Source organism: Hyperolius riggenbachi, chromosome 6, assembly GCF_040937935.1.
Source record: "Hyperolius riggenbachi isolate aHypRig1 chromosome 6, aHypRig1.pri, whole genome shotgun sequence".
Taxonomy (NCBI): Eukaryota; Metazoa; Chordata; class Amphibia; order Anura; family Hyperoliidae; genus Hyperolius; species Hyperolius riggenbachi.
In genome coordinates, this window is record NC_090651.1 from 387913433 (window position 1) to 387940550 (window position 27118).

General features: G+C 42.8%; 1 protein-coding gene across 1 annotated transcript in view; it reads right to left on the reverse strand.

The window, feature by feature from the left end:
* Positions 1–17577: 17577 nt before the first annotated feature.
* Positions 17578–27118, reverse strand: part of LOC137521997 (serine-rich adhesin for platelets-like) — a 39404-nt gene continuing 29863 nt past the window's right edge. Inside the window, exon 7 of the mRNA XM_068241992.1 lies at positions 17578–26441. Within this exon, the coding sequence (XP_068098093.1) occupies positions 18094–26441 (8348 nt within the window). The 3' untranslated portion in view covers positions 17578–18093. The remainder of the gene's footprint in view (positions 26442–27118) is intronic.

Genomic DNA, 27118 nt, shown 5'->3' on the forward strand with positions numbered 1-27118 from the left:
TATAAAACGTCATTCAGTCAGCCCTGCAGATCTTTCATGGCCAGATCTCTGCTTATTGAAAATATGTAATTACTATTTCTGGAAAAGGACTGATATCTTCTTTTTTGCAGAATGTATGTTAAATCAAACAAAGTTATGGAAGAACCCTAACCTTCAATTGTGTGCCCAAGTGGCTGGAAGACAAGCTAAAGTAGTCCTCCGACTCAGCATTGTGTTGGGTTTGTCCAGCCACACATAGGCATCAATTCACCAAGCATTACCGCATTCGGTAATGCTGAAAACGGCTGATTTTACTGAGCATTTAGGAAAGTGTCAATTCATGAAAGCTGTTACCACATGGCAAGCTGGAATAACTAAGGAGTGAGGTAACTTACTGACTTATGCTGTACACACCTCAACAAATGTCAGTAAATGCCAGTTTGTGAAGATTACAGCATGCGGTAAAACACAGAATCATTTTAGATCATCATGGCAGCTCTCCTGTGTCGGAAACATTGCCTGATTCACAGAACTCACAGAAGCAGAGATGGATTACATAGGACTGACAGGAGCAGAAGCCAATAGAAACAGCCCCTTGTCTCCTGCAAGTCCTGCTGATCGGATGCTGATAGGTTGTGCAGGCTTCGCGGGAGGTTCCCGCTTTCCTACCCCCCAGGAAGCGAGCAGAGAGATTGGAACAAAAGAGGTTTCCCCTGGAGCCATTCTGCCACTTAACCCCTTAGGTTCTTGTTTGAATATGCGGAGGAGCTAGTGGGGAAATCACCTAAGCATGGCATGTGTAATGGAAATTCTTCTAACCTGTGTCAATTAAATAAAATGCTAAGAAAGACTAATAGACAGATTCAGAGCGAGCAGAGGCAGTGTAACAAACATGTACATCTAAAGGGATTACTGAACTTCTACCACACCTGTGATAATATTAACGAATTAGCAAAAAAAAAGTCTAAAATACCGAATGCTGCTTTTTCCCGACTTGTTTTTTTTTTTATCAAACAGCCTCTGCCCTGACCTATATTTTGTTTTTACCAAAACACACGTGCAAAAACATATATTTGTGCAATAACTTTAAAAGCAAAATAGCACTTTTATAATACGTCATCAGATTTCCTGCTAATTGCACGTTTCTGGAAGTTGCTCTGTTGTCGGTCACTTTGTATGTTTGTTGTGAGGCTGGGGATAATGGAACGCTTAGCCTTTGATTACACAGCAATATATAATGACTGGATATGAGCTATTATATAACGTTATTTCAGTAAGGAAGCTCCTTATGGAAGATTCTCACATTGTCTCCTTGTTTTGTGAAGCTGCACTTAAGGTTACTGATTTAGTTAGCAGCACTTTTGCAGTCAGGGAGAAACGCTAAGAGGCTGGATTGTAGAATAACGCTTATGCATTCGGTCAGTTCCATTCTCTGCACGGCTTCATCAGTGAATCTGCATCATGTTTGTCAGATGTGAAGCCTGTGTTCTGTGATGAGTGAAAGGCAAACTCCTCCCTTGTTGAGGATGAAATAAAAAATATCTGCTAAGTTTAGATCTAGCCACCGCTAGAAACAAAAGCCAAAGGCTTCTTTTTTCTCTTGTCCTACCTTAACCACTTCCCCTGGGTTTTTACCCCTGAAAGCGAATCCGAGATGAAAAACTAACTATAACAAGTAACTTGTCTATATATCTTATCTAAAGTGTAGATAGTTTACACAGCATATCTAGCTGCAAACAGCTTCAACAGTTTATGATTATTTATTCCTGTGATACAATAAGGGCGGCCATGTTCTGTTTGTCTCATTGTCACAGGCTGAGGGCTGGAGATGCTATCAGCTTGCCTGTGTGTAAATTCACTCCCCTCTCCTCCTCCCTCCTCCCAGCTGCCTCTAAAATCAATGGCTAGTAACCTGCTCCTCCTCCTGCCCAGACTGAGCTCCCATAAGCCCTTGCTACAGTGCCAAGGCACTGTAAAAAGCTGTGGGCAAGGCTTGTTCAGTTTATAGGGAATTAGAGTATTAAAACAAAAACAAAAAAGTATTTGGCTTGAGGAATGCCCAATAAACTATATAAAAGGAACACAATTAGGCAATGAGTAAAAGTTTATCTTGGATCCACTTTAAAGGACTCCCAAGGCGAATAAATAAATCACTTTTTACGTACCTGGGGCATCTTCCAGCCCCTAAAAGTTGTTTTGGTCTTCTCGCCGCAGCTTCGGTCCTCCCCGTTGTCGCGCTGGCCGCCTGTATTGCCGACCCATCTGCGCACGCGTGCGCTCATGCACGGACGCATCCACATCACCATACTGCGCCTGCGTAGCACGTGTCCAGTGACATGGGGGCGTTCACGTGCGGGCGCTCACACGCGCATGTGTGTGCAGAAGCGCCGATCCGACATTGGGTCGACTCGGCAATACTCACGGGCGGGAAGGGGGACACGAGGCAGGACTGGAACTGCACTGAGGGACCAAACTTCTTGGGGGACCCAAGACTTCTTGGGGCTGAAAGAAGCTCCAGGTAAGTAAAGTAGATTTATTTATTCACCTCAGGAGTCCTTTAAGATTCTTGACCATTTTGAATTTTACCTGTGTGTAAATCAGGGTTGTAACAATAGACCCTGCAAGGGATGCAGCTGCAGCGGGGCCCAGAAGCCACAGGGGGGGCCTGTGGGGAGAAACTGACAACTAAGGGCATGGAGAGAAAAAAACTTTTTGCTCTCTGCACAATTGTTCTAATGATTGCATCTGCTTAGCCACTGATAAGGAATCATACAAAGTTTTGCAGACAAAGATTTGTAGACACTCCCTATTCAGTGTTCAGCATGGTCTTGTGTACAACACTGCTCTACCCCCAGCCTCTCTACCCCTCCCCAAGTGTTGTGTACTGTAGTAATGCTGGAGGATTTTGGGTACAGAGAGAAAAAGCTTTCTATTGTCTGCACAATTGTTCAAATGATGGTGTCTGCTCAGTCACTGATAAGGAATCATACAAAGTTTTGTAGATAGTCTCTATTCAGGGGGGAGGGGGCCCCATACAAAGTTTCGCAGGGGGCCCAGTGATTTCTAGTTATGTCTCTGGCTGCAGCGCTGGATGCAGGGGTGTATCTGGGTGACATAGCGCCTATGGCAAACACTGAAATTGTGCCCCCCTCCCCCATCAGTAGAGATGAGCGTAATGGAGTAATTACGATTTCGCGAAATTTCGCGTAATTAGTGTAATTACGTTTATGGCCGTAAGTACATAATCGTAATGAAGAAGGATCTCGTGAAATTTCGCGTAAGCGTAATTTTCGCATTGCAACGGGTATTACGAAATTAATGCGTATGGTCATGCTCCCGAAGCGGAAAAGTTGACGCATGTATCAATGTTAGGTAGCCGCCGACTTTAAGGGTTAATAGCAATGCCCCCTTAAATGCTAAGAGCCTCAAATTTGGAGAATATATTAAGGAGATCAGGAGGAATAAGAGGAAACATTTTTTTTTCAAAAAGACCTTATAGTTTTTGAGAAAATCGATGTTAAAGTTTCAAAGGAAAAATGTAAACATTTAAAAACCCGCTGACTTTAACGGTTAATAGCAAAGCCTGCTTAAAGTTTAGGAACACCAAATTCCCAGGGTATATTAAGGGGATCAGTGGGAATAAGAGGAAAATTTTTTTTTCAAAAAGACCTTATAGTTTTTCAGAAAATCGATTTTTAAGTTTCAAGGGCGAAAATGTCTTTTAAATGCAGAAAATGTCAGGTTTTTTTGCACAGATAACAATAGTGTATTATTTTCATAGATTCCCCCAAGTGGGAAGAGTTTTACTTACTTTGTTCTGAGTGTGGGAAATATAAAAAAAAAACGACGTGGGGTCCCCCCTCCCAGACCTCTTTAACCCCTTGTCCCCCATGCAGGCTGGGATAGCCAGAATGCGGAGCACCGGCAGCGTGGGGCTCCGCACCCTGACTATACCAGCCCGCATGGTCCATGGATTGGGGGGTCTCGGAAGGGGAGGGGCAGCCAAGCTTTCCCCTCCCCCTCCGAGCTCTTGTCCAATCCAAGGACAAGGGGCTCTTCTCCACCTCCGATGGGCGGTGGAGGTGGAGGCCGCGATTTCCTGGGGGGGAGGTTCATGGTGGAATCTGGGAGTCCCCTTTAAAAAGGGGTCCCCCAGATGCCCACCCCCCCTCCCAGGAGAAATGAGTATAGAGGTACTTGTACCCCTTATCCATTTCCTTTAAGAGTTAAAAGTAAATAAACACACAAACACTTAGAAAAAGTATTTTAATTGAACAAAAAACATAACCACGAAAAAAGTCCTTTAATATTCTTAATTAACCATTAATACTTACCTGTCCCTTTAAATAAATGATCCCTTGAAATAGCCTCGGAAATGTTCTATCAGTTACAATGTAACAAAGTTATTACAATGTAACAACTTTGTTACATTGTAACTACACCGCACCCGACGACACTCGCCGCCGCCGCATACGCGTCTGCGCTGCACAGATTCCCGACAGAGCTCTGAGCTATATAGCTCAGAGCTCTGAGAAGCATCTTTGTATTTTGGCTCCAAGGAGCCCCATTGGTCCTTAGCAGACCAATGGGGTTCCTTCAAATCAAAAGTCTGCTAAGGACCAATGGGGCTCCTTGGAGCCCAAATACAAAGATGCTTCTCAGAGCTCTGAGCTATATAGCTCAGAGCTCTGTCGGGTCCGTGCAGGACGCTAAGTCCCCGCAGCTCCCGCTGCCCTCCCCGCCTCTCCCACATGTCACCCACATGTCACTCACATGTGGGTGGCATGTGGGTGACAGATGTGGGCGGGGTGGACAGCGGGAGCTGCGGGGACTTAGCGTCCTGCACGGACACGACAGAGCTCTGAGCTATATAGCTCAGAGCTCTGAGAAGCATCTTTGTATTTGGGCTCCAAGGAGCCCCATTGGTCCTTAGCAGACTTTTGATTTGAAGGAACCCCATTGGTCTGCTAAGGACCAATGGGGCTCCTTGGAGCCAAAATACAAAGATGCTTCTCAGAGCTCTGAGCTATATAGCTCAGAGCTCTGACGGGAATCTGTGCAGTGCAGACGCGTATGCGGCGGCGGCGAGTGTCGTCGGGTGCGGCGTAGTTACAATGTAACAAAGTTGTTACATTGTAATAACTTTGTTACATTGTAACTGATAGAACATTTCCGAGGCTATTTCGAGGGATCATTTATTTAAAGGGACAGGTAAGTATTAATGGTTAATTAAGAATATTAAAGGACTTTTTTCGTGGTTATGTTTTTTGTTCAATTAAAATACTTTTTCTAAGTGTTTGTGTGTTTATTTACTTTTAACTCTTAAAGGAAATGGGTAAGGGGTACAAGTACCTCTATACTCATTTCTCCTGGGAGGGGGGGTGGGCATCTGGGGGACCCCTTTTTAAAGGGGACTCCCAGATTCCACCATGAACCTCCCCCCCAGGAAATTGCGGCCTCCACCTCCACCGCCCATCGGAGGTGGAGAAGAGCCTTTGTCCTTGGATTGGACAAGGGCTCGGAGGGGGAGGGGAAAGCTTGGCTGCCCCTCCTCTTCCGAGACCCCCCAATCCATGGACCATGCAGGCTGGTATAGTCAGGGTGCGGAGCCCCACGCGGCCGGTGCTCCGCATTCTGGCTATCCCAGCCTGCATGGGGGACAAGGGGTTAAAGAGGTCTGGGAGGGGGGACCCCACGTCGTTTTTTTTTAATATTTCCCACACTCAGAACGAAGTAAGTAAAACTCTTCCCACTTGGGGGAATCTATGAAAATAATACACTATTGTTATCTGTGCAAAAAAAACTGACATTTTCTGCATTTAAAAGACATTTTTGCCCTTGAAACTTAAAAATCGATTTTCTCAAAAACTATAAGGTCTTTTTGAAAAAAAAATTTTTCCTCTTATTCCCACTGATCCCCTTAATATACCCTGGGAATTTGGTGTTCCTAAACTTTAAGCAGGCTTTGCTATTAACCGTTAAAGTCGGCAGGTTTTTAAATGTTTACATTTTTCCTATGAAATTTTAACATCGATTTTCTCAAAAACTATAAGGTCTTTTTGAAAAAAAAAATTTTCCTCTTATTCCTCCTGATCTCCTTAATATATTCTTCAAATTTGAGGCTCTTAGCATTTAAGAGGGCTTTGCTATTAACCCTTAAATTCGGCGGCTTTTTTATATTATACGGAGCGTTACGGTTTAACGCGAAATTACGGTAGCGTTTAATGCGAAATTACGGCATGAACGAAACGCAAAATTACGCGTTGAAAATTACGCTTACGGTATTTTCAATTACGATTTTAATGGCAATTACGCTACTGTAATTTCGCATCGTAATCGCAAATTTCGCATGCGTAATTTTAGTAATGCGAAATTACGAAAATTTCAGCTCAACTCTACCCATCAGACCACCTTGTCCCATAATAACAACTTCTTATATTGTAATGATACAAGTCTCCCCAATATAGGTACTTTTTAAGCCCCAAGTAAAAGTAACCAGAGGTAGCACCCTAGTATAGGTAGCCAGAGGTAGTTCACCCAGTATAAGTAGACCCATGTTTATGTTGCCCTCCCAATATATGTAGTTAGAGAAGTCTCCCCAGTATAAGTAGCCTTCTTTAGCATAAGTGGTAAGAGGTATCCCCCCAGTATAAGTAGTCCCTCAGTAATAGGTAATGAGAGGTTCACCTCAGTATAAGTAACTCCTCCAGCATAGATTTGGCAGGTGTCCCCCAGTATAAGGAGACTTCCCCCAGTATAGGTAGTGAGAGATGTCCTCCAGTATAAGAGCAGGTACACATGCCTGAGAGGCATCCTTCAATATGGTGGTAAAACATGAGGGAGTAGGAGGCAGCCATGGCGCCCATGGTGTTGTGGCGCCCATGGCACAAGCCATGCCTGCATCCCTCTAGATACGCCTCTGGCTGGATGTCCGGGACAGAGAAGGACGGAAAGTCTCGTTAGGATCCAGAGGCTTCCCCCTCCCGAGGTAAGTGTCCCCCAGAGGGGTTTTTGTGTTTTTTTTGTTACAAGTTTTCTTTAATACCCAGAAACTGTACTCACCGCCTGACTGGTGATCATTGTGTTTTGATGCAAAGTACATTAAAGGAGATGTGAGTCCAGAGCATCAAAAGGCCGCCCTGCACCACCTTTCTGTGAGTGCTTTACTGGTCCAAATGTAAAAGTGGTGCAAATCCATATGCTTTCTTCTAGTGACGGTCATGTCTAGGAGAAGTCATGGAGAAGCATGCAGAGCCAGATTTACAGCTCAGGAGCCCTCATCTCAGGCCACAACCTCTTATCAGGTAAGCATCAGCCATACTTTGCCCAGTAATTGGTAACCACATTGATCGAGGTAGTAGATGTGCCCCCTCCAATTATAGAAAGAGAGCCAGATGTGCCCACACCCTAGTATTAAGTAGTCTACCCAAAAAGTAGGGGTTCAATTGGGGAAGGGAGCTGCCTCTCCTACATGAGGCACCTGTAGGCATGAGTCTACAGTACCTTGTAAATCCAGCCCGGGAAGCATGTGATTAGTTTCATCAGCTGATAGAATTACAAAGCTCTGATTTGCTGTGATCTCATCCTGCTTTAGCACATAATCATGAGTAGCAAATCAGAGATTAACATATCACCTTACCAAACTCATCACATGTTTCTCCATGATTTCTCCTAGACATGACCATCACTAATCAGAGACTTACATATCTAGCACCTGACCACACTGATCACATGCTTCTCCATGACATCTCCTACACATGACCATCACTCAGAGACTTACATATCTATCACCTTGACCAGACTGATCACATGCTTCTCCATGACTTCTCCTATACACGACCATCACTAATCAGAGACTTACATATCTATTACCTGACCAGACTGATCACATGCTTCTCCATGACTTCTCCTAGACATGACCATCACTAATCAGAGACTTACAAATCTATCACCTGACCACACTGATCACATGCTTCTCCATGACTTCTCCTAGACATGAGCATCACTAATCAGAGACTTACATATCTATCACCTGACCAGACTGATCACATGCTTCTCCATGACTTCTCCTAGACACGACCATCACTAATCAGAGACTTACAGATCTGTCACCTGACCACACTGATCACATGCTTCTCCGTGACTTCTCCTAGACATGACCACCACTAATCAGAGACTTACATATCTGTCACCTGACTGGACTAATCACATGCTTCTCCATGACTTCTCCTAGACATGACAATCACTGATCAGAGACTTACACATCTATCACCTACCGAACTGATCACATGCTTCTCCATGACTTCTCCTAGACATGACCATCACTAATCAGAGACTTACACATCTATCACCTCCCAGACTGATCACATGCTTCTCCATGACTTCTCCTAGACACGACCATCACTAATCAGAGACTTACATATCTATCACCTGACCACACTGATCACATGCTTCTCCATGACTTCTCCTAGACATCACCATCACTAATCAGAGACTTACATATATATCACCTGACTACACTGATCACATGCTTCTCCATGACTTCTCCTAGACACGACCACCACTAATCAGAGACTTACACATCTATCACCTCCCAAACTGATCACATGCTTCTCCATGACTTCTCCTAGACACGACCATCACTAATCAGAGACTTACATATATATCACCTGACTACACTGATCACCTGCTTCTCCATGACTTCTCCTAGACACAACCATCACTAATCAGAGACTTACATATCTATCCCCTGACCAGACTGATCACATGCTTCTCCATGACTTCTCCTAGACACGCCCATCACTAATCAGAGACTTACACATCTATCACCTACCGAACTGATCACATGCTTCACCATGACTTCTCCTAGACACGCCCATCACTAATCAGAGACTTACATATCTATCACCTGACCACACTGATCACATGCTTCTCCATGACTTCATCTAGACACGACCATCACTAATCAGAGACTTACACATCTATCACTTACCGAACTGATCACATGCTTCTCCATGACTTCTCCTAGACACGACCATCCCTAATCAGAGACTTACATATCTATCACCTGACCACACTGATCACATGCTTCTCCATGACTTCTCCTAGACACGACCATCACTAATCAGAGACTTACACATCTATCACCTACCGAACTGATCACATGCTTCTCCATGACTTCTCCTAGACACGACCATCACTAATCAGATACTTACACATCTATCACCTACCGAACTGATCACATGCTTCACCATGACTTCTGCTAGACATGACCATCACTAATCAGAGACTTACACATCTATCACCTACCGAACTGATCACATGCTTCTCCATGACTTCTCCTAGACACGACCATCACTAATCAGAGACTTACATATCTATCACCTGACCAGACTGATCACATGCTTCTCCATGACTTCTCCTAGACATGACCATCACTAATCAGAGACTTACACATCTATCACCTCCCAAACTGATCACATGCTTCTCCATGACTTCTCCTAGACACGACCATCACTAATCAGAGACTTACATATCTATCACCTGACCACACTGATCACATGCTTCTCCATGACTTCTCCTAGACATCACCATCACTAATCAGAGACTTACATATATATCACCTGACTACACTGATCACATGCTTCTCCATGACTTCTCCTAGACACGACCACCACTAATCAGAGACTTACACATCTATCACCTCCCAAACTGATCACATGCTTCTCCATGACTTCTCCTAGACACGACCATCACTAATCAGAGACTTACATATATATCACCTGACTACACTGATCACCTGCTTCTCCATGACTTCTCCTAGACACAACCATCACTAATCAGAGACTTACATATCTATCCCCTGACCAGACTGATCACATGCTTCTCCATGACTTCTCCTAGACACGCCCATCACTAATCAGAGACTTACACATCTATCACCTACCGAACTGATCACATGCTTCACCATGACTTCTCCTAGACACGCCCATCACTAATCAGAGACTTACATATCTATCACCTGACCACACTGATCACATGCTTCTCCATGACTTCATCTAGACATGACCATCACTAATCAGAGACTTACACATCTATCACCTACCGAACTGATCACATGCTTCTCCATGACTTCTCCTAGACACGACCATCACTAATCAGAGACTTACATATCTATCACCTGACCACACTGATCACATGCTTCTCCATGACTTCTCCTAGACACGACCATCACTAATCAGAGACTTACACATCTATCACCTACCGAACTGATCACATGCTTCTCCATGACTTCTCCTAGACACGACCATCACTAATCAGAGACTTACACATCTATCACCTACCGAACTGATCACATGCTTCACCATGACTTCTCCTAGACATGACCATCACTAATCAGAGACTTACATATCTATCACCTGACCACACTGATCACATGCTTCTCCATGACTTCATCTAGACACGACCATCACTAATCAGAGACTTACATATCTATCACCTGACCACACTGATCACATGCTTCTCCATGACTTCTCCTAGACATGACCATCACTAATCAGAGACTTACACATCTATCACCTACCGAACTGATCACATGCTTCTCCATGACTTCTCCTAGACACGACCATCACTAATCAGAGACTTACATATCTATCACCTGACCACACTGATCACATGCTTCTCCATGACTTCTCCTAGACACTACCATCACTAATCAGAGACTTACATATCTATCACCTACCGAACTGATCACATGCTTCACCATGACTTCTCCTAGACATGACCATCACTAATCAGAGACTTACATATCTATCACCTGACCACACTGATCACATGCTTCTCCATGACTTCTCCTAGACACGACCATCACTAATCAGAGACTTACATATCTATCACCTAACCAAACTGATCACAGGCTTCTCCACGACTTCTCCTAGACATGGCCATCACTAATCAGAGACTTACATATCCATCACCTGACCAGACTGATCACATGCTTCTCCACGACTTCTCCTAGACATGGCCATCACTAATCAGAGACTTATGCTGGGCATACACGGCTCGTTTTTGCGCCGGTATCGAGCCAGCGGCTCGATGCCGACGCGTCACCGCTCGTCCGCGCGTGTGCGCGGATTGATTCCCGCTCGTCCCCATGGGCACTTCCTTCTCAGCGCAGGGATCGAGCCGGGAATCGATCCACGTGGTGATCGGACATGTCAGAAATTATCAATCCAGCCATCAGCGGCTCGATTGATAAGAAGAATCTGGGCCGTGTATGCCCAGCATAACATATCTATCATCTGACCAGTGTAACCAGTTTTAACCGCCAACTGAAGGAGAACTCCAAAGACACCAATGCAGGTTGTAAAATTCAAAACATTTTATTAAAAAAAAAATACAATTTCTACTCCATGTAACCAATGAAAATTATGAACAATACAATCTCTAATATAACAGTCTTCGAAATATCTTCTTGTCTTCTTTCTAGAGGATACTTCTTAGAGGTAGGAAGAAAATTGGTTATATTCAATACAGGACTCTCCCACCCGGTAAGTATCTACTAAGAGTAACCACCCACTTTACTTTCAGTTATATAGAATTAAAATGGGACCCTATTTGGATTAGATAAACCCCTGAATATTAGTTTTGTAAGAAGAAATTTCAGTCCAATGCTTCGCATCAATACAGTTATATAGACATCAACTTCTAGTTTTGCTGATCAGCAAAAATCTCCTTTACACCCTCAATAGTAAATGGAGTACTCCCACTTTTGTTCTCGGTCTGGTAAATGAATCTGGCTATATTACTCGTTCAATACTTCAGCCAGGTTTTATGAAATAAAATAATTAAATAAATAAACAAAAATAAATAAATACATTATTTGGTTAATAAATTAATAATAAAAAAAAATAAACAAATAGATGAGTTAGCGAGTTAATGAGTATTTAGTAAATTAATAGTGTTACTTGAATTGGTTAAAAAAAAAAATAAAGACTGGAACCACTAAAAAGGGAGCGAATGGCTCCGTCACATGTTCTTGTAGGCAAAACTATCCATTCGGCTTGTTCCAAAAATAAAAAAAACTTGAGAAAAATGAATAATAATAATAACAATAAAAATAGTTCTTAGATCCAAGTCTGTAGCTCATGTATTCAACCACTTCTGTTCTTTCGCAGGATCAGACTACTATCAGGAAACAGTCTATTACCAGGTACTTCTTCCAAGTCATCCATTACTGCTGGTAAATCATCATATTTACTATTTCTCCTTTCTTTTCAGGAACCCAGCTGGACGACTCTTCCCAAAGGTAAGTATTTAATAAATATAACTTTGCACTGTACCACACTAAAAAAAAAAACCCCAAAATGCTCTTTGCACTTTATATTTTAAAAGTCAGTTGGCTATGAGGGTAAATAACAGGCCTTTAGCAGACAGGGCACTGGATTATTTGATAATTAAGCAGATACACTTTCTTCTCCAAATCACTATTTCATAGTCCCATACACAGTACATCGGTGATAGGCAGTTTTTGGACTTTCATACAAAAAAAACTTTTCTTCCATTTCTGCAACAGTTCAGGGAAACTTATGGAAATAACAATAAAGATGATTATCATAGAAATGAGGGATGGTCAGTCTCAATTCTCAGCCTCACCAGCACTATACTTCAGCAGTGGGGGACATCACCAGAGCCAATTTCCTGTAGTCAAAATGTTCAAGCATCTTTCTTGTCAGTGTCACATGCTGATTTATCACAATATATTAATCCTATTTCATACATGTCAGCTTTGTAAAATTCTGCTCAGCACCTCTGTATCATCAGCTACTTGATAATCATTTCACTGGCTTCTATTCCATCTGCCCAAATCTCTCTCCGCTTCCTCCCTTCCTGTCAGCATTAATTGACTGATGGCTTATCTTATGGAGGATTGAAGGATCATCTGGGCGCAGTAATTTTCTGCCAGAATGTCAGTTGCTGCAGTGCCTGGCCTGCCTCTCATAAGCTGTGCCTGCTGCATCCTTCCCCTTCCCCTGTCCGCTCTGACTGCCTATCTGATCCTCTGCCAGCATCTGTCTTTACTTGTGGATGGCTGCTTTGCTAAGCGGGTGGTCTTCTCCTTCCCCGGCATACTTTTGTGCCTGGCTCCAGTAGCTGCATCCCCTCCTCTCTCCTCTCACCGCTGCTAACCGCGCAATTCACTCAGAGAAGCTGGTTATAACCAGCTCTCTGTAGCGGCTCCCCTCGCACTGTACCATCACAGCTGGCTTGTGCTATGTGCACGAGCGCTTCCCACTCCTCCCCCCAGTCTCGCGCTGTCTCTCTCTCTCCTGTCACTTACGCATTCCGTTGCCCGGCAACCAGGAGGATGCATGCGTCTATTTGTACGCATGAACTCCTCCTCCCTCACAGCACACCACAGCCATCAGCCCTGCCCACCTCACAGCAGCACCCATTACAACTAAGGGCAAAATGCCCTTACTTAACAAACCTTTGTCAGCAGCGCTTCATCCAAAGCCGCTGACCAGGTAGCAATAAGAAAATAAAAAAAACTACATCCCCCTTTTGCTACCTGCTACACCAGACTGATCACATGCTTCTCCATGACTTCTCCTAGACACAACCATCACTAATTAGAGACTTACATGTCTATCACCTGACCAGACTGATCACATGCTTCTCCATGACTTCTCCTAGACACAACCATCACTAATTAGAGACTTACATGTCTATCACCTGACCACACTGATCACATGCTTCTCCATGACTTCTCCTAGACACGACCATCACTAATCAGAGACTTACATATCTATCACCTGACCACACTGATCACATGCTTCTCCATGACTTCTTCTAGACACGACCATCACTAATCAGAGGCTTACATATCTATCACCTGACCGGACTAATCACATGCTTCTCCATGACTTCTCCTAGACACAACCATCACTAATTAGAGACTTACATGTCTATCACCTGACCACACTGATCACATGCTTCTCCATGACTTCTTCTAGACACGACCATCACTAATCAGAGGCTTACATATCTATCACCTGACCGGACTAATCACATGCTTCTCCATGACTTCTCCTAGACACGACCATCACTAATCAGAGACTTACATATCTATCACCTGACCAGACGGATCACATGCTTCTCCATGACTTCTCCTAGACATGGCCATCACTAATTAGAGACTTACATGTCTATCACCTGACCACACTGATCACATGCTTCTCCATGACTTCTCCTAGACACGACCATCACTAATCAGAGGCTTACATATCTATCACCTGACCGGACTAATCACATGCTTCTCCATGACTTCTCCTAGACACGACCATCACTAATCAGAGACTTACATATCTATCACCTGACCGGACTAATCACATGCTTCTCCATGACTTCTCCTAGACACAACCATCAGTAATCAGAGACTTCCATATCTATCACCTGACCACACTGATCACATGCTTCTCCATGACTTCTCCTAGACACGACCATCACTAATCAGAGACTTACATATCTATCACCTGACCACACTGATCACATGCTTCTCCATGACTTCTCCTAGACACTACCATCACTAATCAGAGACTTACATATCTATCACCTGACCAGACTGATCACATGCTCCTCCATGACTTCTCCTAGACATGACCATCACTAATCAGAGACTTACATATCTATCACCTGACCAGACTGATCACATGCTCCTCCATGACTTCTCCTAGACATGACCATCACTAATCAGAGACTTCCATATCTATCACCTGACCACACTGATCACATGCTTCTCCATGACTTCTCCTAGACACGACCATCACTAATCAGAGACTTACATATCTATCACCTGACCACACTGATCACATGCTTCTCCATGACTTCTCCTAGACACAACCATCACTAATCAGAGACTTACATATCTATCACCTGACCAAATTGATCACACGCTTCTCCGTGACTTCTCCTAGACACGACCATCACTAATCAGAAACTTACATATCTATCACCTGACCAGACTGATCACATGCTTCTCCATGACTTCTCCTAGACACAACCAACAACAACGCACACTACTAACTACTACTACACACTACTAAGAGTAACATTACCATAGCAACAGTTTTCCTAGTCGCAGTAATAGTGTAACCAGCGGTATACAGTGCCGCTAGTGAGGGTAATATTACTGTGTGATGTCTGTCAGGGCAATATTACAGTGCTTTCCTCACATCACTATCCTTCCCTCAGTGGAGATCACAATAAAATCCCTACCATTATTAGACATTGTCTTATGTTCCATTTTTTATTATTTATTTTGGAGGCGGAGACCTATCAACCTATCCATGTATGTTTTTAAATGGGGGAAAAAAACAAATTACCTCGAGGAAGCCTATTTAACCATTTCAGCCCGCAGTTATTTTTCACCTTATGCATTAGAGCAATTTTCACCTCCCATTCATTTGCCAATAACTTTATCACTAATTATCACAATGAATTAATCTATATCTTGTTTTTTTCTGCCACCAATTAGGCTTTCTTTGGGTGGTACATTTTGCTTATTTTTTTCTAAATGCATTTTCACAGGAATATTAAGAAAAAAATGGCAAAAATTCATTGTTTCTAAGTTTTCGGCCATTATAGCTTTAAAATAATACATGATACCATAATTAAAAGCTATGTATTTTATTTGCCCATTGTCTCGGTTATTACACCATTTAAATTATGTCCCTATCACAATGTATGGCGCCAATATTTTATTTGGAAATAAAGGTGCATTTTTTAAGTTTTGCGTCCATCACTATTTACAAGCTTATAATTTTTTTTTTTGTAATATACCCTCATCATATGCATATTAAAAAGATTCAGACCCTTAGGTAACTATTTATGTTTTCTTTGGTTTTTTTTTTCAATTCTAATTTTTTGTTTTTTTCATTAAAAATGTTATTTGGGTAAGTTTTGGTGTGGAAGGTAAATAGTTAATTTTAAATGTAATAATGTGGGTTTATTTTATTAAAAAATGTACGTAGATGTAGTTTTACTATTTGGCCACAAGGTTACCACAGTGAAATGTTTTTTTTTTAGCCCTGGAAGTGAAGTGCTCGCTTCCAGGAAGCATATGGGGGACGGGAAAGTTTTTTTTTGTCTGAAAGACGGGCGGATTCTGATGAGATGCCATCGGGCTTTCTTCCAGAGACTTAAATCAATGAATGGGAACTATTTTCCCATTCATTAATCTCCGGGCTAACGGGGGGCAGCACGGGAGCGTGTGGGTGCGCGCACGATCACGCATAGGAGAGCGCAGGAGCACGCAGCGGCGCTACAGCAGCAGTGACAATCACGTCCATGCGGCATAAATGGTTAAATGGGTCCAGTTAAAAATGGTGCAGGGTAAAAAATGGTGCACTGTTCTGATAATAAATGTAAATACATTAAAACCCTCAGCATTTTTAACACTAATAACGTTATTTAGCATTAAAGGTGTAAGGCACCCTTCATGCGCCATTTTTGAACACTTATAATGCTAAATAGCATTATATAATGTCAGTCTATGCAGCACCATTTCTATTCCCCTGGCACTGTGCGCCATTTTTATCTGTCCCGTATTTACACAGGGAGAACATACAACCTCCATGCAGATAGTGTCCTGGCCCAAAATTCAACCAGAGCAGAGACCCAAACACTGCAAAATGAGACTACTATCAACCATGTCATCATACTGTCCACAAGCCCCCATATCGCCCACATGTCCCCATACTGTCACATGCCACCATATCGTCCACATGTCCCCATACTGTCCTCATGCCAGCATACCGCAAACATGCACTCATACTGTCCACATGCCACTGATCTGTCCACATGCCCCCACACTGCCCATATGCCCCCATACTGTCCACATGCTACCATACTATCCACATGCCCCCATACTGTCCACATGCCCCTATACTGTCCACATGCCCCCATACTGTTCATATGCCCCATTCTGTCCACATGCCACCATACTGCCCACATGCCCCCATATTGTTCACATGCCCCCATACTGTCCACATGCTACCATACTATCCACAGGCTCCCATATTGTCCACATACCCCCATACTGTCCACATGCCCCCATACTGTTCATATGCCCCATTCTGTCCACATGCCACCATACTGCCCACATGCCCCCATATTGTTCACATGCCCCCATACTGTCCACATGTGCCTATACTGCCCACATGCACCTATACTGCCCACATGCCCCCATACTGTCTACAGGCCCCCATAATGTCCCCATGTCCCCATACTGTCCACATGCCACCATTCTGTCCACATGCCACCATATAGTCTGCATGCCACCATACTGTCCACATGCCACCATATAGTCTGCATGCCACCATACTCTCCACATGCCACCCCCCCCCCCCCCCTGCCACTATACTCTCCACATGCCACTGAGCTGCCCCTCATTCATAATGTGCTATTCTTTGGTGAAAATGTGAAAATAAACATAAGTTGGATGTGTTTCTACGATAGGTTTAGGGATCCCTTGATTCTGTACCATACAGGTGGCCTAGGAATACATTTTACAGTTTAAAGAAATATGTTCCAGACACATTATAAGTATATATTTTTTTATTCATATATTATTCCAAAGGTCATACACATTGGTATCATACATACATTTTCTTTTTGCGTTTACAAAGCATAAAAAATAAACTTTGGTTGGCAAGAAAAAAACTTTACATTTCGGGTGGCAAAGCTTATGAAAACGCAGGAGGCAAGGGCAGGGGAAAATATCTTACATATAATACAATACTGTCACAATACACAGTAGGACGTCATTTAAACCAATAATGGTAACATCAGGTCAAGTAATGTTCAAGGTCACCAGACATATACCTGGTTCTGAACATTCACACAAGTTATATCTTAAGGTGGCCACTAATGATCCAATCTTTTTCATCCAATCTTACCAAATCTATGTAGTATAAGGGTAAATTGAGTGAATATACTGAATGGATACTTCAAGCAGTTACCTTATATTACATAGAAATGGTAAGATTGGATGAAAAAGATTGGATCATTAGTGGCCACCTTAAGACAAGTAAACGATTGTTCCTGGCTGAAGGCTCAGCTTAGTAACAGCAATGTAGCCGTGAGAAAGATGGTGAAGGCTTCCATTTTGCCTCTCAAGAAGGCCGCGCTGTTACTTGTGTTGTTAGTGCTGGTTTCTGAATCATTGGCGCTCCGTCCCGGAACAATTGGGTTTTCGTAGGAGTTGCCGGTATTCAAGGCATTGTTAGAATTTATGTTACTGTCATAACTCAGATTATTCTCTCCCGGTGGTAACGGGTGGGAGTTACTCCCAGAATGACTTGGAAATGCATTATTTGTATTGCTGTTGGTGCCAAAAATGGACGGCCATATGAAAGGGGGAAACATATTTGCATCAAAACCGGGAATTTTAGATAACACACCAATTACGGCACTCTGGTCGTTCAGATCCATCCCTTTCAGCTTCTCAGTAAGAAAAGATTCATTAAGACCAGTAAAACTAGACAGTCTGTGAGCTAGACTGCTAACGTTGCCTGATCCTGTGTTGCTGGAGCTATGTCCATAGTCACTGGGAGAAGAATGGCTCATACCGCTACTGCTGCCAAAAAAATGTGTTTTCATGTCAGCAGGTAATTTGTCGGGATCAAAGCCATCGATATTGGACAAGGCATGGGCTACACTCTCCGTGTTTTTCAAGTCTACTCCGGTCAAGCTTTTAGAAATCACAGCTTCGCCAACACCAGTATAACCGGCCATCGTGCGAGCTAGACTGCTAACATTGAGTGAACCTGAGGCATTCCATTGCGTGCTGGAGCCATGTCCATAGTCACTGGGAGAAGAATGGCTCATACCGCTACTGCTGCCAAAAAAATGTGTTTTCATGTCAGCAGGTAATTTGTCGGGATCAAAGCCATCGATATTGGACAAGGCATGGGCTACACTCTCCGTGTTTTTCAAGTCTACTCCGGTCAAGCTTTTAGAAATCACAGCTTCGCCAACACCAGTATAACCGGCCATCGTGCGAGCTAGACTGCTAACATTGACTGAACCTGAGGCATTCCACTGCGTGCTGGAGCTATGTCCATAGTCACTGGGAGAAGAATGGCTCATACTGCTACTGCTGCCAAAAATTGTTCCCCTTATGTCAGCAGGTAATTTATCACGATCAAAGCCATCGATATTGGACAAGGCATGGGCTACAATCTCCTTGTTGCTCAAGTCTACTCCAGTCAAGCTTTGCAAAAACACAGCTTGGTTAAGACCAGTATACCTGGCCAGTATGGGAGCTAGACTACTAACATTGACTGAACCTGAGGCATTCCATTGTATGTTGGAGCTATGTTCATCGTCCCTTTTAGAAGGAGGTCTTATACTGCTGTTGCTGCTAAAGATGTCTGCTTCCTGTTGAGGGGTTAAATTACTCAGGCTAAAACCTGGGATAGTTTGTAACACACTAGCTAGATAGCTTTTATTGCCCACATTTGACTCATTCAGTTGCTGAGAGAGCAGGGTGGGACTAACACCGGTGACATTTGACAACATTCTAATGAAATTGTTGTAGTTACCTTCATTTGTTTCATACATTTCCGATGGCAGCAGATTTGTGTTAGAACCATTTATATTGGATGTTAAATTTCCTATGTGGCCTGACATTGCATTTGTGTCATAGCCATAACTATTGCCATAGGAAAGGCCTTGATCATTTGGATTACTATATGCCTGTTCATTACTGCCTTTTACAGGTGGCATGAAAAGATTATCATTGCTGTCATCACCTTCTCCGTACGTGCCAAAGTTATTGTCATCGCCATAGTTATAGCCATAATCATATCCATCTGATGGCATCTGATGTGAGTTGTAAATAAAACCACCTCCACTGCTAGTGCCAGGATTGTTGGCATTGACATATGAAGGACTGCCTTCATTTCCACCCGGGGATGCCATGTTTGGATTGCGATTGTTGGTGATAATCCATGTACTACTATTGCCACTGCTGTTGTTGCCATTGCTATTGTTGAAAAGACCATCAAATGGTGGTGGTGCTAGATTTACATTGTGACTACCACCATGGGCAGATTCATTACTGTTTACTCCTGAAACGCCCTGTGGGTTGTTATATTCATTTATGTTTCCATTGTGATCATAGGACACGTTCCCTCCAGTGAGAGTCATGTTTGGGTTATGATCACTTGGGCTGCTCCCGGCACTGCCGTGGTTCGTAACATTATTGTAGCTATGATCAGTAGACACTGGATTCAAACCACTGTTGATCCCAGGGTTGCTGTAATTGCTATTGGAAGAACCATAACTGTTTCCTCCAGCGGCACCTGTGTTGACTGTATTATGGCTGGAATTGGTCATGACATTGCCATGACCACTTGGGCTGCTCCCGCCACTGCCGTGGTTTGTAACATTATTGTAGCTATGATCAGTAGACACTGGATTCAAACCACTGTTGATCCCAGGGTTGCTGTAATTGCTATTGGAAGAACCATAACTGTTTCCTCCAGCGGCACCTGTGTTGACTGTATTATGGCTGGAATTGGTCATGACATTGCCATGACCACTTGGGCTGCTCCCGCCACTGCCGTGGTTTGTAACATTATTGTAGCTATGATCAGTAGACACTGGATTCAAACCACTGTTGATCCCAGGGTTGCTGTTATTGCTATGGGAAGAACCATAACTGTTTCCTCCAGTGGCAACTGCGTTGACTGTATTATGGCTGGAATTGGTCATGACATTGCCATGATCACTTGGGCTGCTCCCGGCACTGCCATGGTACGTAACATTATTGTAGCTATGATCAGCAGACACTGGATTCAATCCACTGTTGGTCCCAGGGCTGCTGTTATTACTATTGGAAGAACCATAACTGTTTCCTCCGCTGGCAACTGCGTTGACAGTATTATGGCTGGAATTTGTCATAACATTGCCATAACCACTTGGGATGCTCCCGGCATTGCCGTGGTTGGTAACATTATTGTAGCTATGATCAGTAGACACTGGATTCAACCCACTGTTGGTCCCAGGGTTGCTGTTATTGCTATGGGAAGAACCATAATTGTTTCCTCCGCTGGCAACTGTGTTGACTGTATTATGGCTGGAATTGGTCATGACATTGCCATAACCACTTGGGCTGCTCCCGAGACTGCTGTGGTTGGTAACATTATTGTAGCTATGATCAGTAGACACTGGATTCAAACCACTGTTGATCCCAGGGTTGCTGTTATTTCTATTGGAAGAACCATAATTGTTTCCTCCAGTGGCAACTGTGTTGACTGTATTATGGCTAGAATTGGTCATGACATTGCCATGATCACTTGGGCTGCTCCCGGCACTGCCGTGGTTTGTAAAATTATTGTAGCTATGATCAGTAGACACTGGATTCAAAGCACTGTTGATCCCAGGGTTGCTGTTATTGCTATGGGAAGAACCATAATTGTTTCCTCCAGTTGCAAATGTGTTGACTGTATCACGGCTGGAATTGGTCATGACATTGCCATAACCACTTGGGATGCTCCCGGCATTACCGTGGTGGGTAACATTATTGTAACTGTGATCAGTAGACACTGGATTCAACCCACTGTTGGTCCCAGGGTTGCTGTTATTGCTATGGGAAGAACCATAACTGTTTCCTCCGCTGGCAACTGTGTTGACTGTATTATGGCTGGAGTTGGTCATGACATTGCCATGACCACTTGGGCTGCTCCCGAGACTGCTGTGGTTGGTAACATTATTGTAGCTATGATCAGTAGACACTGGATTCAAACCACTGTTGATCCCAGGGTTGCTGTTATTGCTATGGGAAGAACCATAACTGTTTCCTCCAGTGGCAACTGTGTTGACTGTATTATGGCTGGAATTGGTCATGACATTGCCATGACTGGTGCTATCACTTGTAGTTGAACTGTTACTGTAATTGGAAGTACTATTATTTACCCCAGAGTGCATTCCATTATCTGATGGCATGTACTGAGAACCGTAGCTATTATCATATACTCCAGATGTAGAAGGCCCTGAAATGATAGTGCTTGAATTTCCTCTGTCTTCTCCACCATGTGGTCCGGTTGAGGGGTTAGAATCATTCATGTCACCTGGTAAAGCAAAACTTGTGTTATAAACATCATTTCCTGAGTTTTGGACTACATGATTAGAACTTTGAGCCTCTTGTGAAATTCCTGCTGAGATGTCACTCTCACCCCTAGCGGAAATAGCGCTGCAATTGGTCATAGCATTGTTACCGGTTAAGGAGTCACTAGAACCATTGTTATGAGCCAGTAAAGCTGAGTTAGTATTAGAAGCATGGCTATCTACTCCTGGGTTGCTGATTAAATCATTTTCATTGGGAGTGCAGTTAGTTTTTGACACAGCAGAACCAGACAAACTAGATGGACCCCGAAGCTCCTCATGGTTAATGCCTGCTTGCCCTCGTTCCATAGAGCTAGAAGTTACAGTGCCATTATTTTGACCTGGGATGGGTCCATTAAGGCTATTTCCTGTGCTCTGATCTACCATATTGTCTTCTTCTGAGTAGACGTCAATATTATAGATTGTGCTACTCTCATTAGTATCCCCAAAGCTGTTATAACCAGTTGTGTCCTCAGCAGGTGCATAAGAACTAGTGTCATAACCACTGTCGTAAAATGAATTATCGTCCTGTTGGAATAATAGATTTGCCATATTGTTTTCTGGACTTTCAGTGGACAGGGTTTGGCTGTTTATCGAGTCAGAAGGAGCATCGCTATGAAGGAATGTGGAGCTAGGATAATTGCTAATATAGTCTGTATCTTCAGCACTAGTGTAAGACATGTCATTATCTGTAGTGTCCTCACCAGGTACATAATAACCACTGTCATAAATTGAATTTTGGTTGTCTGAGAACATGTTATTGATGTTGTCTTGGGTGCTGTCAGATGATAGAGTTGGGCTAATTATGGAGCTGGAAGTACCACTGCTAAGTCCACCAAGAGATGCAGAACCAGGATAAGTACCGTTGCTGTTGCTAATACTGTCTGCATTATTCTCAGTGTCATTTCCTACAATTCTATTATCATCTGCATATACGATGCCTGTATAGCTTGAATAGTGGTCCATTTGTAAGAGATTGTCCATATTGTTTTGTGGGATTTTAGTGGACAGGGTTTGGCTGTTTAACCAACCAGAAGGAGCATTGCTATGAAGGTATGTAGAACTAGGATAATTGCTATTACTCTCTGTATCCTCAGCATTAGTGTAAGACATGTCATTATCTGTAGTGTCCTCACCAGGTACATAATAACCACTGTCATAAAATGAATTTTGGTTCTCTGAGAACAGGTTATTGATGTTGTCTTGGGTGCTGTCAGATGATAGAGTTGGGCTAATTATGGAGCTGGAAGTACCACTGTTAAGTCCACCAAGAGATGCAGAACCAGGATAAGTACCGTTGCTGTTGCTAATACTGTCTGCATTATTCTCAGTGTCATTTCCTACAATTCTATTATCATCTGCATATACAATGCCTGTATAGTTTGAATTGTGGTCTGTTAATAACTGATTGTTTACATGTTGTGGACTTTCAGTGGACAGGGTTTGGCTGTTTATCGAGTCAGAAAGAGCATTGCTATCAAGAAATGTGGAACTAGGGTAATTGCTAATATAGTCTGTATCTTCAGCATTAGAGTAAGACATGACATTATCTGTAGTGTCCTCACCAGGTACATAATAACCACTGTCAGAAAATGAATTTTGGTTCTCTGAGAACATGTTATTGATGTTGTCTTGGGTGCTGTCAGACGATAGAGTTGGGCTAATTATGGAGCTGGAAGTACCACTGCTAAGTCCACCAAGTGACCCTGAAGCAGGATAAGTACTGTTGCTGTTGCTAATACTGTCTACATTATTCCCAGTGTCATTATTTATAATTCTATTATCTTCTTCATATACGATGCCTGTATAGCTTGAATTGTGGTCCATTAGTAATAGATTCTCCATATTGGTTTGTGGACTTTTAGTGGACAGGGTTTGGCTGTTTATCGAGTCAGAAGGAGCATTGCTATCAAGATATGTAGAACTAGGATAATTGCTATTACTGTCTGTATCCTCAGCATTAGTGTAAGACATGACATTATCTGTAGTGTCCTCACCAGGTACATAATAACCACTGTCATAAAATGAATTTTGGTTGTCTGAGAACATGTTATTGATGTTGTCTTGGGTGCTGTCAGATGATAGAGTTGGGCTAATTATGGAGCTGGAAGTACCACTGCTAAGTCCACCAAGAGATGCAGAACCAGGATAAGTACCGTTGCTGTTGCTAATACTGTCTGCATTATTCTCAGTGTCATTTCCTACAATTCTATTATCATCTGCATATACGATGCCTGTATAGCTTGAATAGTGGTCCATTTGTAAGAGATTGTCCATATTGTTTTGTGGGATTTTAGTGGACAGGGTTTGGCTGTTTATCAGGTCAGAAGGAGCATTGCTATGAAGGAATGTGGAACTAGGATAATTGCTATTACTGTCTGTATCCTCAGCATTAGTGTAAGACATGTCATTATCTGTAGTGTCCTCACCAGGTACATAATAACCACTGTCATAAAATGAATTTTGGGTCTCTGAGAACATGTTAGTGATGTTGTCTTGGGTGCTGTCAGAAGATAGAGTTGGGCTAATTATGGAGCTGGAAGTACCACTGTTAAGTCCACCAAGAGATGCAGAACCAGGATAAGTACCATTGCTGTTGCTAATACTGTCTGCATTATTCTCAGTGTCATTTCCTACAATCCTATTATCATCTGCATATACGATGCCTGTATAGTTGGAATTGTGGTCCATTGATAACAGATTGTTTACAACTTGTGGACTTTTGGTGGATAGACTTTGGCTATTTATCGAGTCAGAAGGAACATTGCTATCAAGAAATGTGGAACTAGGATAACTGTCCTCACCATCGCTATTACTGTCTGTATAATTCTCAGTATTAGTAGATGGGCCATTATCTGTATTATTCCCATCAGCTGCATATGATACTCTGGAATCATTTGAATTTTCACTTGCATACACTATGCCTGTATAGTTTGAATTGTGGTCCATTAGTACTAACAGATTGTTTACATCGTGTGGACTTTCAGTGGACAGGGTTTGGCTGTTTATCGAGTCAGAAGGAGAATTGCTATGAAGGAATGTGGAACTCGGATATTTGCTATTGCTGTCTGCATCCTCAGCATTAGTGTAAGACATGTCATTATCTGTAGTGTCCTCACCAGGTACATAATAACCACTGTCATAAAATGAATTTTGGTTCTCTGAGAACATGTTATTGATGTTGTCTTGGGTGCTGTCAGACGATAGAGTTGGACTAATTATGGAGCTGGAAGTACCACTGCTAAGTCCACCAAGGGACACAGAAGCAGGATAAGTACCATTGCTGTTGCTAATACTGTCTGCATTATTCTCAGTGTCATTTCCTACAATTCTATTATCTTCTTCATATACGATGCCTGTATAGTTTGAATTGTGGTCTGTTAGTAATAGACTGTTTACATCTTGTGGACTTTCAGTGGTTAGAGCTGGATTGCTTGTGGAGTCAGAGGCAGCACTACCAAGTCCATTAGAGAATATCAAACTAGAGTTGGCCTTATTACTGTTGCTATCAACGTCCCGTGAGTCATCTGTTGTCATTGGTTCTTGTGATGCTGCAATGAAGCTGCTATCATCACCTGCTGAGTCGTAGAAAGAACTAAAGGCTTCATAACTCTCTGTGACACTTAAAAGCATGTCATTATCTGTACTTAACCCACCTTCTGAATACACAGTACTGTCATAGCCTGAATTCTGGTTCTGCACATAGAAGTTGTCAATGGCTGCCTCTTGAGTGCTATCAGTGGACAGAGTTGGATTATCTACTAAGGCAGAGGCAGTACTGCTAAGCCCATCAGAGGATGTAGAAGTAGGACTAGAACCACCACCATTAATATTGCTGTTCCAAGGGCCATCGTTGAAATTGCTCGCTTGACCATTAGTGGCCAGTGGAGACACTGGGGGGATGGTAAGCACACCCAAACCATCAGCCATATTGTGGTTACTGTTATAGGTGGAGGAGGATACCGGGGTGCCACTAGAGCCGTAGTTAAACTTATTACAAGTATGTCCCCTTTTCACTGAGTCATGCTGAGGGCTTTTGACATCATTTGCTGCTCCGTAAAAGATAGCTTGGTTAGAAGGGAAGCTTTGGATACCTGTTTTGGAGGATGCGCTTCCGATAGGAAAGTAGCCGCTAGCCCGGAGATTGTCCTCGGTAAACCTGCTGTTGCACAAATCTCCGTTGCAGCACTGAACTTTAGCACTTCCTATTTTCTGCAGCAGCTGGAGGAAGGAGGTGTTGCACATGGCCGGGGTCGCACATCCTTTCATTACAGCCGGCTGCAGCTTTCCATCTAAGGAAGGATAGCAGATTAGGAGAATAAGGAAACATAGCTGATTAGGAGAATAAGGAAACATAGCAGATTAGGAGAGTAAAGAAACATAGCAAATTAGGAGAATAAGGAAACATAGCACATTAGGAGAATAAGGAAACAGCAGATTAGGAGAATAAGGAAACATAGCACATTAGGAGAATGAGGAAACATAGCACATTAGGACAATAAGGAAACAGCAGATTAGGAGAATAAGGAAACATAGCACATTAGGAGAATAAGGAAACATAGCACATTAGGAGAATAAGGAAACATAGCACATTAGGAGAATAAGGAAACAGCAGATTAGGAGAATAAGGAAACATAGCATATTAGGAGAATAAGGAAACATAGCACATTAGGAGAATAAGGAAACAGCAGATTAGGAGAATAAGGAAACAGCAGATTAGGAGAATAAGGAAACAGCAGATTAGGAGAATAAGGAAACATAGCAGATTAGGAGAAGAAGGAAACGGATGAGGAGTAGATTTTGTATGAAATTACAACGATAATTAGAGGTGGTTGGAATTGCCAATATTCGAATACAATGACATTCAGAAATGTTGCATTTGAACGGAATTCCTAGAAAATTCAGAATTTCGCTAATTCCTAGTCAGTATTAAGAATGTATTTTTTTTTTATCAACATTAGTGACGAGC